This window comes from Leptosomus discolor, chromosome 2, assembly GCF_034619465.1.
Source record: "Leptosomus discolor isolate bLepDis1 chromosome 2, bLepDis1.hap2, whole genome shotgun sequence".
NCBI lineage: Eukaryota > Metazoa > Chordata > Aves > Leptosomiformes > Leptosomidae > Leptosomus > Leptosomus discolor.
Genome location: NC_141392.1, coordinates 18,788,748 through 18,806,261, shown reverse-complemented (window position 1 = coordinate 18,806,261; position 17,514 = coordinate 18,788,748). Strand labels below are relative to the sequence as shown.

The 17,514-nt window shown below is 43.4% G+C and overlaps 1 protein-coding gene across 1 annotated transcript; it reads right to left on the bottom strand.

Annotated features, from left to right (window-relative positions):
* Positions 1–9,206: 9,206 nt before the first annotated feature.
* On the bottom strand, positions 9,207–17,238 carry PCARE (photoreceptor cilium actin regulator). Its single transcript, XM_086460368.1, has 3 exons — positions 16,806–17,238; positions 13,493–16,691; positions 9,207–9,336 (listed from the first exon to the last, which is right to left on the bottom strand). Exons 1-3 carry the CDS (start codon positions 17,236–17,238, stop codon positions 9,207–9,209), a joined length of 3,762 nt encoding a protein of 1,253 aa, XP_086316494.1.
* Between the last annotated feature and the right edge of the window lie 276 nt (positions 17,239–17,514).

The window sequence follows — 17,514 nt, the reverse complement described above, 5'->3', positions numbered from 1 at the left end:
TTTTTGGATGATGCAAACAGGCAGAGCAGCGTTGGACCTTCTTCCAGCACTGGTAAAAAATTAAATATTTAATTTTTCTAACTTATTTTAGTTATAATTTTATTACCCGTATTTATGTATTACCCCACATCCTGCTAGAGCCCCAAGATAGACCCTGTCTGTCACAGATAGTTCCCCCTGCTTGCTGAAAGTAAGACTTGTTGCCATCAAGGGAAGGTGGGGGATAAAAGGTAACGTGGCTTCTACCATAAAGGAGTGAAGAAACCTCATGTTCCTCTACAGAGTAGAGACCGGTCTTGTGCCATCTCCCTGTGCAAGGGGGCCTCAGAGCTCTGAAGCTGTATGAGCAGAGAGGCTGGTGCTCTGCCCTCTGAATTCAGTCTGCAAATTCACCATTTCCTCAAATGGGAGTTTTCTTCTCGCCAAGAGCCAAAGCACGTGCCTGGTGGCATGGCTTGTCTGCTCTTCAGAGTGCAAAGGGGTTAGCTGGACCCTGAATCTCCCTGTGGAAATGCAACCGCAAACCCCTGTGGGAATGTAAATGTACAAACTTGGCAGCACCAAGACTACAACGGCAATAGGGATGGTACGGACAAATGAATGGTAAGTCGGGAGGGTGGCCAGAGAGGAAGGACAAGGAAGGAAGGATGAACCCGAAGTACAGTGCGGAGGCTGAAGGCTCCTGTTGTAAATAATGTCAATGCAGCCTCGTGGTGGTGCTGCTGCCGTGAGAAGTGGAGCAGAGGATTAAAGAATGCACCTGAAGGGAGCTGCTTTTGCAGAGATGGAGCTGTGTCATGGAGTTTAATAAGGGGATGCTTGCCCTTGCCGAGGTTAAAGGTGGGCTTGGGAAGCAGCTGCTGAAGTCTCTCTCCCAAATGGAGGGAGGGGGGCTGCGCTGAGGTGGCTATTTTCATCCTTGTTAAATAGTGATGATGGGAATAAAAGCGGTTGCACTGCTACCAAATCTCTGACAGCTGACACTGAATCCTGATACTGTGATACTGCCTTTGATACAGGCAGAGGTGAGAAAACCACTTGAGTTAAAATTAGAGTTGACCTGAACGTTTATGCCTCCACTCTGCCTTGGTATCTTTAGCTGAAGATATCCAGTAACTTTGGCCAACAAACTGCTCCTGTGTATCCTTATCCCAACAGTTTTTGAATGCAATTGGCAGTAGTAAAGAGGTTTATAAAGCCTCTCTCTGTGCTAATAACTGTGCCCTGGTTAAATGAAGGCTGCGCTATTTTCACAGCCCCTTAGCATCTTTCACCTCTGCTGCATTCCAGAGCAGAAAGTAAGAACTCTGTCCCCTTTGGAGACAGTGGTGAAGGCTGCAGGACATGCAGGTCTGTCACTACCAGCTGCTGGGTCCTGGAAAGGATGTAGGTGCCCAGTGGTTGGCACTGCAGTTACGCCCAGGCTCTCAGGCACAGCCTGAGATTTCCTGTCCCTTGTGACTCTGCTGCTGCTGCTCCAGCTTCCTCTACGCACACATGCACATCTATACACACACGTCTGTGCATGGAGACGCTTCCTCTACACAATAGTCCTTCACTGTATATACTGCCAATGTATCTAATATATTAGTCTGTAAAACTGGTCAGTGTTGACACATTTCTGTCAGTGCAAATATTTGAATAATAGTACTTGTTATTTCAAGAAGGGAAATTTGCCATACTAATAAGATGACTTTCATATGGATATAATTGTGCCAGTACTAGAATCTCTTTGCTTTGACTGCCGTATTATTTTGGCAGTTTTTATTTTCAGTATCACCCAGCACAAACAAAACTTGCTCCTGACTCCCCAGGGAACCACCACCCTTCAACTAAATCAGCCCAATGGCTCTGGTAGGTGCCCTTGCAGGCGGGACCTCTGCAGCTGTGGGGCCTCACTGGGCAGTCTGGCAGCTGCTGGCAGGAGCTGCTGTTTCATTCTCCAGTGATCCTGCGATTAATACGCCATTTGAAGGTAATGGCAACAGCGTGCTTCGCTTCTGGTCCTGCCCATGGCTGATAGTAGTTCACATTTCACACCTGTAGGAAGCTGCTTTTTTCAGACTTACAGATTGCTCTTGTCCCAGTAAGTGTTGGCCTAAAATCTTCCTCAGTGCAATTCCAATAAGGAATAAATCTGTCCCACCATGTCCTTTCCTCACTGGTTCTCTTCCTCCTCTTCCTCTTTTGCCATGGCTGCTTTGTGCAATCTCCTACTGCTATTATTATTTGGCATTACAGTGGTGCCATTTATTTACATGTTTGGGGAACAATCTACCCAAAAGGTTCTGCACAGGATAAAGTTTTCTAATTAGATGGATTCTGTGCTCACAGTAGACCTGAACAAAGAAAACTTGGCCCAAATCCCAAATCTTTGCACATTTGCAATCTGAGTCATTTCTGGCTCATAGCTGTCTTCAATCACAATTTTATATGTAAGAAGAGGAAATGTATTTCACTGGGAAAAGATGTACTGCTTTTGAGAAGGCACATATATATAGATGTACATTTACCCAGGAAAGCAGTCAAATACTGTTGTTTGTAACTTGTTTACAGAAGGATGAGTTGACCGTGAGGCCAACAACAGGTGAGAAGGGTTTCTCAAATCTATTTATACTCCAGCTTGGGTGCCATTCAGCCCAGAGCTATGTGATAATTTATTGCCGTGGGCCAGCACTTGCCAGTGTAATGTATCCCTAGCTGGAACAAGCACTTCTAGGTTCGGCTCTGACTCTTGGACTGTGTGATCGTTGACAATGCTGCCTCTTAAGAAATTATTTAATGGTTTCATTTTGTAATAGTTTGAACCTTTTAAACTTACTTTTTAATTTGTAGCTGCCATTATTCCTCTGACTTAGGGAAAAACTCTTCACAGCCCAGTGCAAACTGTAACATTTTGACAGGGAAGTCTGCATGGTTGCTAGTTTCTGATGTTACAGAAGAAAATGAATGTGTGATATGCTAATTAGGCTTTCTGAAGGAAAAAATCTTTCTTATGTGTCCATGTGGGGTTGCTTAGCTATGGATCTAACCTGGCCTAGTAAAGCCCAGGCAGGGTAGCATGTCGCAGGGAAGAGCTTATAGGGTTGCCATCACCAGCAAGTGAATGTGTCTGGGTTTTCCTTGGAGACAAAATTAGGGAAATAAACTGCCTGTTTACCCCTTCCCCGCCCCAATATTCTCTCAGATCTTTTTAATACACCACAGTAAAGGCAGTGAAACTTTATGCCTACCTGCACACCCACTGTTCAAAGGGTGGCAATTTTTTCTCTCCTTAAAGTCATTGCTTTTTAATTTCTTAGTCTTCAAACACGGTAATAAAGAAACGTGGATGATGCATGGTCCTCCGTGTGATGCTTTGCAGTATTGGTGCTTGGTTTACAAAACTGAATTTAGATATAGCTTGGCTCTTGGCTCAGTTTTATGCAAAAGTAGGAGGAAAGGAACACTTGAGATAATCGGATCCATTGTTAGCTTTCTGCTTGCCTTTTTGCAGGACTGGCTTGTCATCCCCAAACGGGTGGGTGGGAGGTAGTCAGCCCCAGTGCTATGGCTTTGTACTTCTGGAGCGTATCAGCCCCCTGGGAAGCACCATCCGAAGAATAAAGAAACTCACACCAGTCCTAGTCTCTTTTTTGCTTCAAGGAGTCTAAATTAAACCTATCAAAGGAGACTTGAAGTTGTTAGTACACTACTTGAAGAAGTACTTCTCTAGTTTTGCTGGTTTGTAAACAACCTCTGAAGAGGTTACAAGAAGCTTCGTCGTGTGTTGGGAGCAGACAGGCTGCAGAGCCGTTGGTCAGCCAAGGGAAACTGGGAACACACTGAGAATCTAAATGCCTACTGCACTCCTCGTGCTGTGGTGTTCCTCGTGGCTTTTTTTTCTATGGAAAAGCTTAATTTAGCTGTTTGGCTGTCAAAGGAACTCTGTGGGGCTGGAAATGGGAAACTGTTGACTTGCCCGGGCTGGCAGAGCTCAGAGATGCAGTACATGTTTTCTCCCTCTCTTGGCTATTGGTAGGATAAACAGTTCTGAAGCATGAAGTATGCAGTATTGTTTTTTGTTTTTTTTTTTTTTTGTTTTATTTTAATTGTCCATGGTGTTGTGTAGATTATTTCTTTATTTTGCATCTTAGAGATATCCTGTTACCGGCTGTTGTTAATATGCTATGTGGACTGACATGAAATTTGTCTGACTCAGAATTAGGTAACTGCTTACCAGGAGTCCTGTGTCTTACTAGCTGCTCAGCTGCTGAGCACTATGTGTCAGCAGTGTTTGCTGTTCCTTAGCTTATCCACATGAGAAACTCTGCTATGGAAACCTACTTGTATGTCAGGTCTCTTATGATAATTAATGCATGTATGCATATGCATGTGTTTTCTCTGAAATATAAAGATGAAAGGATCTGCATGGATATCAGGTTATTGATAAAACCCTCAATATTCAAAAAAGTCCACAAAGGTGCATTGCCTTGTGCTCTGATTGTCCACATTAACTATATTTACAAGCAGAGACACACAAAGTTTCAAAGCGGAGATAAGCATTTAAAAAATTTAAAAAATAAAGCTATTTTATTGTACTGGCAGGTTTAATTTCCAGTTTGGATGTAAAAGATACTAAACTGATATTAGTTATAAGAGGGGTAAGGCTGCAAGATGGAAACTGCCCCATTAGACTGATTTCTTAGAGTCACATTTAAAAGCCAAGCAGCTAGTGAATTTCTTATTTCTGTAGAGTCATCTCAGCCTTGCTACATGTCTTTGCGTGTTTGCTGGAATGCCTGAGAAGCTTTGTTCACAGCTATACAGTTACTGCTCTGAGGAAGGACAGGTCTTTGTCAGCATCCTTAGACTTCAGCTTTGGTTCATTCATATACTAAAGACCCAATGGTTCAGTAGCAGTAATAATAAATTAAGGGCAGTCTACAACATTGAAATCTTTTGGTTTCTCTTTAATTGCTATATAATCACCTCATTCCTCAGGGAAAACTTTATTAAAGCAGGAGGGATTCAAAGAGAGTAAGATAGGCTTATCGCCCCTTTCTCCTTTAAAATAACCTTGATAAAGGGTGTATTCTGTTCAGCCTGACTTCAGAAATCCTCACAGGGTTACTTAACGCAATCACAGAGTTGCAAATTAGTAAAGAAAGAGAAAAGAATATGATGAGGAGAGGCAAGAGGCCAGATTTTGAAACTCAGATCAGTAAAGTGGAGAGCAATTAGGGGTGGTGAGGGCTGTAGATAATTTTGTGCTAGCAGTGGTGGAACAGGATAGATGCAGGTCAGGCATATGTGAGATGAACGGAAATGGGATCAGAGGGATAATGTGGTCCTGGGTCTGGATCACCTTGTCCCGCTGAGTATTTACTGTCTTTATCTGCACATCTTTTTTTTGACAGTAATGTTTTTATTATTCATCTGAAAAGGGCAGTGGGCAAGAAATGCAAACTTGAGATCTTTGCCCCCAGTTTTCAGATGATTCAATATACATTTGCGAGTTTGTATTAAACTTCACCTTTACCTGAGGACAACATGTAAGTGAGCCCCCAATCCATACTGCAAGTGTTATGAAACCTTTAGGATCTTGCCCAGGAAGATCAAAATCTCAGTTTGCTGTAGTCATGATGGCACTGAGTATATTTGATGTGGAAGGATTAACGATTTGCTAATGTAGGATTTATCTTCAGGAGATGTTGGCAGTTCCTTACTGATGAGACATGACAGTAAGAACAGGTTATTTTGTGCTGTGATTTCTTTCCTTCCTATAGCAAAGGGGATGGCTTCTCAGAATATTCCTTTTAATGATAAAACTTCATAAATGATTATGAAATGCCTTGGATGTTAGGAGGTGCGGCAGTGCAAACACTGTAATACGCTGGTTTTATTGATAACCTGCATAGTATTCTCAACCATATTGCTAGTATCTGAGGTAGTTCTTGAAGTCAAATAAAGCAACTGGAGTGTTTCTAGTGCTTTGGTGTTCTAGTAATCTTCAGATGCTGAGGGTATGAAATGACAAGTCCCTTAAAGGTTTGAGATTTGAGCAGTGTCATTGGAAGCAAGGGCACCTGTCAGCTTGTTCAAGGTCTGCAGGTAAAGTGCAGCATGGAGCTGTTAGCTGCTTGTTTTCAGAGCTAGGAAGCCCTGGCTGGAAAACTGATACTGCTTCACTCTGTGCTCAGCCCCTCTGCAGTGGGACTCCACTGCAGCAGGCACACTCTGATTTTAACCCTTAGGACCCTTAGGAGCTACCCCATGCTCGAGTGAGCTGGGGGTGTACTTAGAAGCTCTACTGAACTGAGTACAAAATTGCCAGGTAGCTCAAGATTAAATCAGGGCAGGGTAGGGGTGGAATCACAGATGACCTATGCTCTGGTCTGCCAGTGTCCAGGCTGGATCTTGTAGCCTAAAAAAAAGATATATTTGCTTAATGAAAATGCAAGTTAAATTAATTGATGTGCCTATAAAACACAAAACAAGACAAGCTTGTGCTGGGGTGGGGAAGAAGGAAGCAAGGACTTTTTATAGCATAAGGAATGAGTTAGTGCATTAAGGAAGGAATCAACAGTGTAACATTGGGCTAAGACTTAAGCTGGTTGCGTACAGAATGTCAGAGATCAAACTCATACCATGCATATAAAAACTCTGATTTATTTACATCAATAAAAAATAAATCTTAAAGTTGAGTATGGTCTTATAAAACAATTGTATTCCATAAATGTTGTATTCATGAACAATGGAAGTGTTGTCCAAAACCCCTGTACCATAAAAAAAAAAGAAGGATTTTTTTAAAAACGTGGTTAGCCAAACTATCATTTCCTGCGTACTGTAGTTACTCTTAATCTCATGCTTGCAATATACATTGAAGGTAAACACTTTATTTGCCAGAGTCCTGTACATTAACCGTACCGAAGAGAATCTGTTAGCTATATGTAGTCATGAGTTCATGCTACAAACCTGTACATCACTCCTGGAGAAGCTGTTTCTTCAACACATTGCGCGGTCTGCTGCAGCATCCCTAGGGCAGCATCAGAATCCCTCAGCAGCTGCAGTGTTTAGGCAGGATTGTGTTTGTAATGAGCCTCCTGAAGACCATGGCCTTAGTCAAAGCTACGAGAGATGCTGTGGTAGGATGCCAGCTCATGTACCACATCTTCAAGGGAGCCTGGTTTTTGGGGAAAGATGCTTTGGCTGACTCCATGTCCAGCTAGCACACATATGAGGGGGTTTCCAGCTTGATCACTGAAGTGAAGTGTTGCTCCATGTGCTGCTGTAGCTCTTGCACCACAGAATTTGGTGCTTGGGGGATATAAATAAATACTTTCTCTTATCACCCATCATGGATGCTGGGAAATTTCAGCATGAAACCATAATGAGATGAAACGATTGTAGTAGCTGAGCAGAAGCTGTCCTCCCACTCTTACATTTTCATCTTCAAAGCTACACTTAGGCATGCAAAGTGCTGTTCTTCTGCCGTCATGTTTTTGCTTTGTTTCTATTCTGGGTGGTTACTGCCAGCAGAACAGACAAATCCAAAATGCTTGCAAAAATGTATTTGTATTTTTGTGCGTTTGGGAGAGAACTCCACTTCTGATGAGAGGGAAGACTGGTCTGCAGAGTTTGCCCTGCTGATGATCTTTGCAGCATCTCTCTGGTGATTTTCCAGCCTGATAGGGGACGGTGCATCCACCTGTGTGATTACAAGGTGGATCTGTTGACGTCTAGCTGTTCACTATGAGTATGGCTGCTTTGATGCCTCAAGCTGACAAACCCCTGACAACCCAAAGCATCTATTCAGTGTGAGTTACTTCTTTATAGTCAACACCCTACCTTAAACATAACAATTAAGGTTTCCTTGTGTCTGTGGGGTGAAATGGCACTGAACTTATGGAAAGATGGTTGTGATAAGGCACTGGACTAAAGCTCAGGAGTTCAGTATCCAAATGAGTCCCTTGTACAGCATAAGATAAGCCTCCAGTTCCCTCATCATGAAGATGGGCAGGAGGGGTTAAAAATCCTGTGTGAAGGTGAAGTGCCCAGATATCACCATCATGAAAACTGTAGGAAAAATTAAAACAATTCCTATCAAAATAGGACTACAAATGGCTTTTTTTTCTGGATCTTGTTCTGTACTAAATGTGCACATGAAAACACATCAAATTAATTAAAATGACATTAATTAAAAATTGCATCTTAATTGTCACGATAAATCAGTTAGGCGAGCAAGGTCTAGGAAATTCTGAAACTGTATTCCAGTGGTTGTTGTAAAAGCCTAGGAATAATTGACTCTAAATAATTTGTGTTTTTATTAACAAGAATCTGTCTAGACTCTTCAGTGAAATTACAATAAATCCCTTCAAACTGCATAAATCAGAGAGAATATAAACCTGTTTTGGGGAGAAGAGTATTCTCTATGGTAGTATTCTCTTCTCTTACAAAAAAAAAGAAATACATGTCCTTAGGTGCCCCAGGATTTATAATGTTGTTTGATTGGGCTATTACAAAACTACTTTAATCAGGATTAAGCCTTGTACCCTGGAAACTAGAGGTGATGCGATTACAAGATAATCAAAGGTGATTTAGAAGATCAAAGCCTTTTTTGAGGGAATGAGATCCCTAATTTTATTCCTTTAAAAGGGGTTATTTTGTTTTAACTCGTCTTTGACCTTATTCTCTCTCTGCACGTTGATAAACACCCAGTGCAAAAAGCTGTGGCTTTGCTGAAGCTGTTGATGTTTTTGCAACAAAACTCAATTGGTTCAAGATTTTACCTCCCCCCCGGAAATGTCACAATAGCCACTTTTTACATAGCTGAAACTGTGATGCCTCCTGAATAAATAACATGTCAAATAATGATAACTTCTGGTATTTTTTGAACTCCTTTATCTAAACAGTGAAACAAAGGACTTGCGTACAGATTCTGTCTTTATCAAACCAATTTGCCTCAGACTTGCCCAGCTGCAAAGCGTTTCTTTTGCTTTGAGTTAAACCATGAAATGGAATCCAAAGGAGAAGCAGCTGGCTACCACTCTGCTGATATTTTTTCAAATTGTTAGGGCCAGTTTGGGTTCCTAGATGCAATGCCATCATATTCGTTCCTTGTGAGAAAAAATGAAGCCACTTATTGGAGGCTTGGGTAAGGCTGATTCCTCACTCTGGGGCCTCTGGCCTTGCTCGTGCCTCTGCCTTTGCGGGTGCTTCTGTTATCAGTCCCTCTGCAGCCCCTGGCCCACGATGTAGAGCTCGGGGTGGGAAGTGGATCTGTTGGACTCTTTGATTTCCGGAACGCACGGGCTGTTCCAAGAGTCGCCTGCTTTTCTTGGGCTCTCCTCCAAGCTGCAGAAGGAAAGATGCTTAAGTTAAGAGGCTAACGAACCGTGACTTTTTAAAACAGTGCTGATTAGACCACGTTAACTCACGAAGCACAAATGCTGCACAACACTAGGTCGTTCCCTTTCTCCTCCTGTACGCGTGCTCTTCATATGCACCATCCAGATTTTATTCTTGTGATGCCAAATGCACTGTACTGTCCCCTCCCAAAACTCTTGGGAAGCAAACACTTTGTATGTGTAACAGGCGATAGTCTCAATCTAGGTTCACTTGTGGATAGACAGATTTCAGTAAAAACTCTTGTTCCAGACTCTGCTGGAGGAAAGGTCTTACCTCTGTTACGGCTCTGCTTAGTGTGGTCACAGTGATTTCTGAGTATGCCAACATGACTGTGGGATGGGTATTCTGGTGGTATAAATCTGCCACTCTGGAGACAGGAGAGCCAAGACACAGAAAGTGTAAATGATGTTCCTGAGGTTGCACTGGCAATCTCTAGGGGCACAGGGACTTTATGAATCAAGATTGATTATAGCAGTGTAGCTAGTCATGAATATCTCACGTCATGGGCCTTCATGCTGAAATGTGTCCTGTGTTGCTGTAACTAATGAAAATGGTTTAAGCTCAACATGGGGAAATATTCCAGAGTTATCTGGGAATCATTACTGTACTTTAAGTACATAAACAGCTAAACTGAATTAGCTTTCAACTACAGACAAGCTGTTATGTTCCTATTCTGACTGCTAGGACTTTAATGATTTGAACAGCTGAATGAAGAGATTTGTGATACATAATCAGTCATGAAACGAATCCAGACTGCAATATCCTCCAACTGCAGAAGGTCTCACTTGGGCTACTTGCTTTGGGACCGATTCAGTCAACCCAATCCATTCTCAAGCCCTCCTTGAACAACACCTTAAAGGCAATAGCATTTAATCTTCTATCTCTGCTCTGCCTCTTGGGAGATTAGCAGTCTCCATGAAATATTATTTTGTTTAACTGCATACACAGAAATCCTATTACAGATTAACAGCATTTCTATGAGCAGAGCAATTGTACATGTTATGCCTCGATAAGATGCCAGTAACTGCTGATTGCTGCCAAATGACCAAGCTTAGAAACCAGCAAAGTCAGCTCGATCTATCCATCCACAGGGAACTAGTTGTACTGACTCGAGCACTGAAACCAAAACTATTGTCCAGGTACCCTAAGACTAAACACAAAAGCTGGAGCTCCAGCCCTAGTTAGGGCTAACAACGTTTTAAGTCCTGATGTTCCTTAGAGCGTGTGATGGGCAGGAGCCTTGCTGGGGAAAGGAGTGCTTTTTGCCTTCTACAGGAGCAGTGAGTGTGCAGGAGACACGGAAATCTGCACATAGCACTGACATTTAATGCCTGGTAATGCTAGCTAGCAAAATTAAATGGAAGTCACCTCTTTTTTTTGGTGTTTCTGTCAAAATGGGGTGGGTGGGAGAGGGGACTCAGCTGCCTGATGAGGAACATGTTGCTAGTACAAGCTCCTGCCAGATTAGCTTTAGCACTTTGCTTCTCAGCAAATGGATTTTGGTTTTAATTGGTCATGGAAAAAGTGGAGGGATATATCCTGGAGTTTGGGAGCATGGGATAAACTAACTCACTGATTTCCAACACATTTTACCCATAAAAGAGTGATGCTATTGCAGGTTTCACTTTGTCTCCTCTCCGTCATGCAACTAGTGCTTGAAGTTGCTAATAATACGCAAAAACACCACGAAGACAAAAAAAAGGCATTGTTTTGTATTTGGAGAGGAGACGTAGAGCAAGGGAAGGAATGAAGGAAAGGAGACTGACAGCTGGGTGGGAATAGCTTGTGAATTTGAGTCCAGATGCACACGTGGCCAGAATGAGGAGGTTTAAGTATATAACATCTGGTTTAGGGAGACATTTTGAAATTTCCCTCTGTCAGATGAATGACTTGCAAAGCAGAGGAAGCCCTGGATGCTTAGTGAACCTGAAGGAAAAGATGGATCAGAGTGTGGTGGTTTATCAGTTATGGCATCTGCTGTAAGAGCAGGGGTCAGCATCTGTGCCTGGGGACGTGGTGCCCACAGCTGTGGCAACCGCTTCGGCCCTCACAGGAGAAGATGACCAGCAGTGATATGAGGGTCTCTCAGAGCTTTTGCCATGTGCTGATTCCTAAAATGATCCTTCTCTGCCTGTTGGCACATTCGCTGTGATATTTGTATTACGCCATTCAATGCAAGGTCTGTAAAAGTTTACTCCAGGCAGCTTATTTTAAGTGTAAGAAAACACACAGTAATGTATTGCGTCTTAAATCAGTGCATGTGGTAATTAACGGGCTAAATTTCCCTTTTGCTTATATTGATATATATTTGGACTAAATCAGTAGGACTACTTTTGATGATGGTAAGCTGAATTTGGCTCAGGATATATTTATTTTGTTCTTCCAAAAAACGCTGTATATCATAACACTGGGCTATATAATTTTTTTCACAAAAGGGATGATTTTTGTATTACTCTCTATGCTCTGACAGACTACAATAGAAAGATAATACATGCCATTGAAGCATAAATTTGCTAACAATTTATAATAGACTGGTTTAAAAATTGATCCATAAAACTACCAGGGCTTTTGTCTTGCAAGGTTTGACATAAAGCCTCTTTTGAAAATGTATTTCTGCTAGCAGGCACTGGAGTAGACAAAGCTGACTTCACACAGGACATAACAACAACAGAAAACCCAGCAACAATGTACAGGACTTTTAGGAAATCTTCAAATGTCAGAATATAATGCAATATTAGAACTGGGAATGCAAAACATTTTGCCTTTCCCTGTGTTTTTTGCATGTTTTGTTCGCATGTTCCTCTACTGTCGGTGTGGGAAACTTGGTACTTATTCTGTCTTTGGGGACGGAATGCCTGAACATCTGACTTCAGTATCCATGACTGTCCCTGCACTTGCAATGCACTGAGTGCTTGTGAACTTATAAGTGCAATTTTATCTCCTGTTAGGGTTTCTTGCAATCCCTACTCATGGAGATGATTCATGTGATTTCAGCTATGCTGTGGGAGATGAGAAAAGGTTACCTGAGAAGGGTCTTAATCCTCTTGCATAGCTTAGAGCTTAATGGACTTAAACATCCTAAAATGGTAAGAAACTAGAATAACACGCTTTTTACTTCCAGGCTGTTACACTGATGGTTGACTATTCCCAAACACCCATTTCTGTTTCCTGGCTGGTTTTCTGATATTTTTTTTTTTTTTAAGTGGTAGAGAAAATTTAAAGCTAAGCCCAGATTTAAAAAAAATTGCCACCAGTGGTTGCAAACATGAAATTGGCCTGTGTCGGTGCTTTAGTTTCTTTAAACTGACTTTTTCAGAGCAATGAATCTCCAGTAGCCATGGGAGGGTTTTCCACTTTGAAAACTGGGCTTGGGCTGCGGACCCATCAGACTTGAAATCACCATCTAGATCTGAAGGCCTACAGGAGAAACTCAAAATGTCAGGCTATAATTACATCCATACAGATCCTTGCCCACACATTATCTGTCCGTCATCCTTGCCAGCTGATTTGAAACGTTCTAACACAGATTTCAGCTGAACAGTTTACTGGCTTAGAGGCTGGTGTTAGGAACAATACCGTTCCTCTTGGTCCAAGCCTACCTTCTCATAGTTATTTAAAGATGTTTATAACCTGAGGGTTACTTCAGAGCTTTTAAGAATTGAATGTGGATGTGCTCAGCCCCCATGCAAATAAGGGGAGTTCTGTGCCATGAAACCAACACTGAATTTTCCCTGGGGTGCCTGTTACAGCAGATGTGCAAGTGTAAGGCTTGAGCAAGCCATGGAAAGTTAACTCTTCCCTTTATTCAGACTGGTAGGCTACTGAAATCCGGGGCAAGACGAATAGAATAGAATAGAATAGAATAGAATAGAATAGAATAGAATAGAATAGAATAGAATAGAACAGAATTTCAGTTGGAAGCGACCTACAACTATCCCCTAGTCTGCCGACAGTGTTATCTTTGCCCAGCCAACTGTTCTGCATACGAACAGCGCACTTTTCTGGGAAATCTCTTAACGACATTAAACTGCCATCAGGAGTTTAGAAAGCAAACACAGTGCTACATTTCTGCTTTCTTGACCTAAAGTGGAAAGTTTCTTACCTTGCTTGGTTAAGCGCAGGTTCACTGCCAGATGTTATGGGAGCTGGAGGATGAAACTGGACCCCTGGTCGGCGGTCAGAGAAACTTCTCCTCACGAACGGCTGAGGATTGGCAGCGCTCAGGGACAGCTTTCTGGTTCGGTCTCCCGGCTGCCGGAAAAGCAGACTGCTCTTTTGGGAAAGCGGTGAAGCTTCAGGCTGGCTGGTCACCTCTGCAGCAGGTTTGCTGAGTATCACTGGAGGTCTGGCTTCGAATAAAGAAGAGGTGGCTGGGCAAAATATCGAACGGACATTGCTGCCCCTCTTGGAGGAGGAGAGCTGGTGCTCATCCCCAGCATCCAGCCCAGCTCTCAGTCCCTTGTAGGAGCGGGATGGGGAGGTTGGTGGGGAGGGGGTGGTGAGGAATGGAGGGGGGCTTGCGTCTCGGCGGTAGGCTGGGGAGCCCAGGGGACGGTGTGGCGTTGGCGAGCTTTGCTTGTGCCCCGTGGGAGGGCTGAGTGGTTTACGCTGGGGTGGCGGAGAGGGCAGCTTCTTCTGCAAGGATGGGCTGGGCACCCTAGGGCTAGAGGGGGGACTGGGTTTCCTCTGCGTGGTGGGTGAGCTCGGTTGGGAGTTGCTAAAAGCCTGCAGAGAGTGTCTGTGGTGTGTTGGGGGGCTGAAAAGCCGTTTCTCAGTTGGCGGAGAAAAAGGAGTTCTTGTTGGGGAGACCCTCCTGGCAAACGCTGAGCCTTTTTCGTTTCTCCTGACTGAATCGGGAGAAGTGTGCTTCTGGTATTGCACTGAAGTCACAGGTGAATCAGGCCCTTTGCTATCTAAGCTGTTGGTGTGTGGTTTTGAAACCTCACTGGGATTTTGAAGAGGAATAATTTTATGGGTTTGCTTGTACAAATCCGCAGCCTCTTTTCTCTGGGTTGCCAATATCTCCTCCTGGCTCGGGATGTGCACGTTGGTAGGGTTCAGCTCCAGAGAGTACCTCTGCAGTTTCTCGTCTCCTGTTCCAGTACTTCTTAGACCTTTATTGGCGATTGCACTAGGGCCACTGATATTTTTACTTGGCAATAAGTCAATGGACTGAAGGGAGGCTTTCATTTTTGGGGAAACTTGTGATCTCTTAGTAGCATGATATTCTGTTTTGGCGGGCTTTTTGGCATCTTCTGAAGAGTTTCCTTCTCTTCTTACAGTTTCTTCAGGCTCAGATAAGTCAAAAGAAGTGTCCACTAACATTTCAGGTGGTGGTGGTGGCAGGTTCTCAATGTCTTCATCACTCTCTTCCTTCGTGTCCTTGCTTAATTCTGCAGGAGGAAAGGTGTTTGAAAAGCTAGAAGAAACTCCATTGGTGTTTGAAGGGTTTGCGTCTTCTACTGGTGAAATACGATGCTTAAGATTTAAAGGTGCCAGGCCTCTCTGAAAGGGAATGGTGGGTGGGATGACTGGAAGTCCAAATTTTCTGATGCACTTTATTGGTCCTAAAGATCTTAAAGGTGCAGCTTTTACAAGATTGTCAGTAGGACTGAACGTTTCAATAAGCTTTTTCACAGACTGTCGGGGGGAACAGCTGCTGCCACTGAGCATTTGTGCTCCAGGATGCTCCTTTTCTTTGCCTCCTGATGTCTCCTGGGTGGGCACAGTAGCTCTTAAAGGCTTCTTACCTCTTTTTTCATCCAGCTGATGGGCAGGATTTTGGTCAACCATGAACAAAGGGACTTTATCCTGGTTAGGCAGGATGCTGAAATTTTTTGAGAGGCACCCTTTCAGTTTGCTAGAGGACCTAGATGTAATTTGCTCATCCTGCAAATAAGGTGATGTCCTTGATTTCCAAGGCACTGCGTTGTTATCTGTATCCTTCTTTCCATAAAACATTTCTAGCCTTTTGCTGAGCTCTTTTTGAGTTCTCTGAAGCTCTAGGAGGGTTGGGTCCTCTGCCTGGCTTCTGAGGGACTCCTCTGACCTGGACCGTTGTTGTTTCCCGAAGGTTTTCTGGCTGCCTATTGCTGTACTGGGCCTTGTTGTTAGGACTGCTCTTCCGCTCTCATCCTCTATCCATTCTTTACGCCCAGATTTAGCTGGGACAAACTTGATTTTTTCACTGATGGCATCTTTCATCTTCAGAATAATCTCCTCTGTCTCTGCATTCTCCGTCCTCTTGATGGACTGTCTTTGTGTGTTGTCAGTGACCGCAGGTGAAGACAGGGGCCTCCTCGGCAGAGCATCCTTCCCCATTTCTGATAAACTTGTGTTGTCATCATCCTCCCCCAGGGTGCTCCCTTCGTCATCATCATCATAAGGAAAATCTGCTGATTCACAGATTTTGAAATGTTCACCCTCCTGAGTAGAGTCAAACTGGAAGGAGTTATAGGAATGGCTTTTGCTCAAGCTTGCATACTGGGGCATGGTAGAAATGCCTTCTGGCGCTCCACCCCGACAAGAAGTCGCTTCCCTGTTCTGCACGGATGAATAAAATATATCTTTAAAATGCCTTTCAAGTGCACAGTCATGGGATGCAGCTGTGCCTGGTGACACTGTCCTATCATGCAGGTGCTCCAGTGTTCTGGCATGCTTTTGGGACAGATGTCCATGTGCACAGGAATCACAGCTTGCTTGTCCTCCATGCTGGCTGAGAGCACCGAATTCTTTGAGGGAGTCATTGTCCACGCCAATGCCACTGTCCTCAGAATAGAGAGTCCTGTCATCACCGTGGGACTGAGAGGATCCCACTGTTGAGGCCTCAAGCAGCCTTACCGTCTGTAGCAGGCGCTCATCAAAGCTTTGCTTTGCTTTCAGTTTTCCTTCCAAGTTGCATGCAGCAGACTGCAGGTAGCTGCATGTCTCCTTCAGAGCATTGGAGGTGAGGGAGGCCAGCGTCCCGCTCAGCAACTGCATTTTATTGACTGTGTACTGCAGCAGTTGTTGCAGAAGATCAGGGTGCTCCTTCAAATCACCTTTTTCTGCTGGCCATGCCAGATTCCCACCTACAGCTTTGAGAAGACTTTCCCCATCATTGGCAATTTCTTCCAAGAGCTGGTTGATTTCATCAAAGCGAAGCACAAGAAAGCTTACCATCTGCTGTAGGAAGAGCTGAGTTTGGGTAGCCTGGTTGGCCATGTGAAGAATAGTTTCATACTTGGAGAGGCTGGGATTTAAGTAGGCGTATGCACTCTGATGAGCCTTAACAAGCAGTTCTGGGAAATCTACCTTTTCCTCTGTCTCGCATGGGGCCAAAATGGACTTTTCTTTAATTTTGCTAGGTCGACCTTGCTTTGCCAGCTTAGGATTTTTTTGCTTCTTGCCTTTCTTTGGGATTTGCTTTGCATTGCTTTCATTCTTGTCATCCCAAACAAAAGCTTCTGATTCACAGGAGCTTTGCTTTCTGATCTGTATGGCCTCAGTGATGTGTTTTTGAGACTCGATCAGTTCAGACATGATGGCTTCAGCATCTATGGCTGTCCTCTCAATTTTCTTGTCTTCCCCAGAAATCTGGGGATCTGAATGAGCCTCAGAAGACAACAGCAAATTATCATTTTTGTCCTGCTCTGATAGTTTATCCTCCTTTTCTCTCAGGTAGTCTTTTCTCTGGATCCCATATTGGTGGAATTCATCAATATTGTAGCAAGATGAACCTTTAACCAGCAGAGGGATTCCTTTATCTCCTGGTTCAATACGCAAAACATTTTTGGGTTTATTCAAAGCCTTAAGACCACTTCTTGCAATAGTATTAGCAATCTCACTGTGGGAAGGTGTGCAGCCCATCCTTTCTTCGTCTTTGGCTTTACTTTTGATTAAAAATCCAGATGAACTAGGGAAAACACAATGAAGAATCTAACTCACTGTTTCATCCTGAACTGCAGACTGGCCCGTTTCTCAGGAGTTTTCCATCACAATCTATTTTGTTGTCAGTTTTCATTGTTGTTTGCCTCGAAATCTCATGTGCTCACTGCCCAGGATCCGCTCTTGAAGTTGTGCACTGTCCCATTGTACGTTCCGACTCAGGTTTTCTTCTTCAATTCAAAAAAAGGAGTGTGAAAG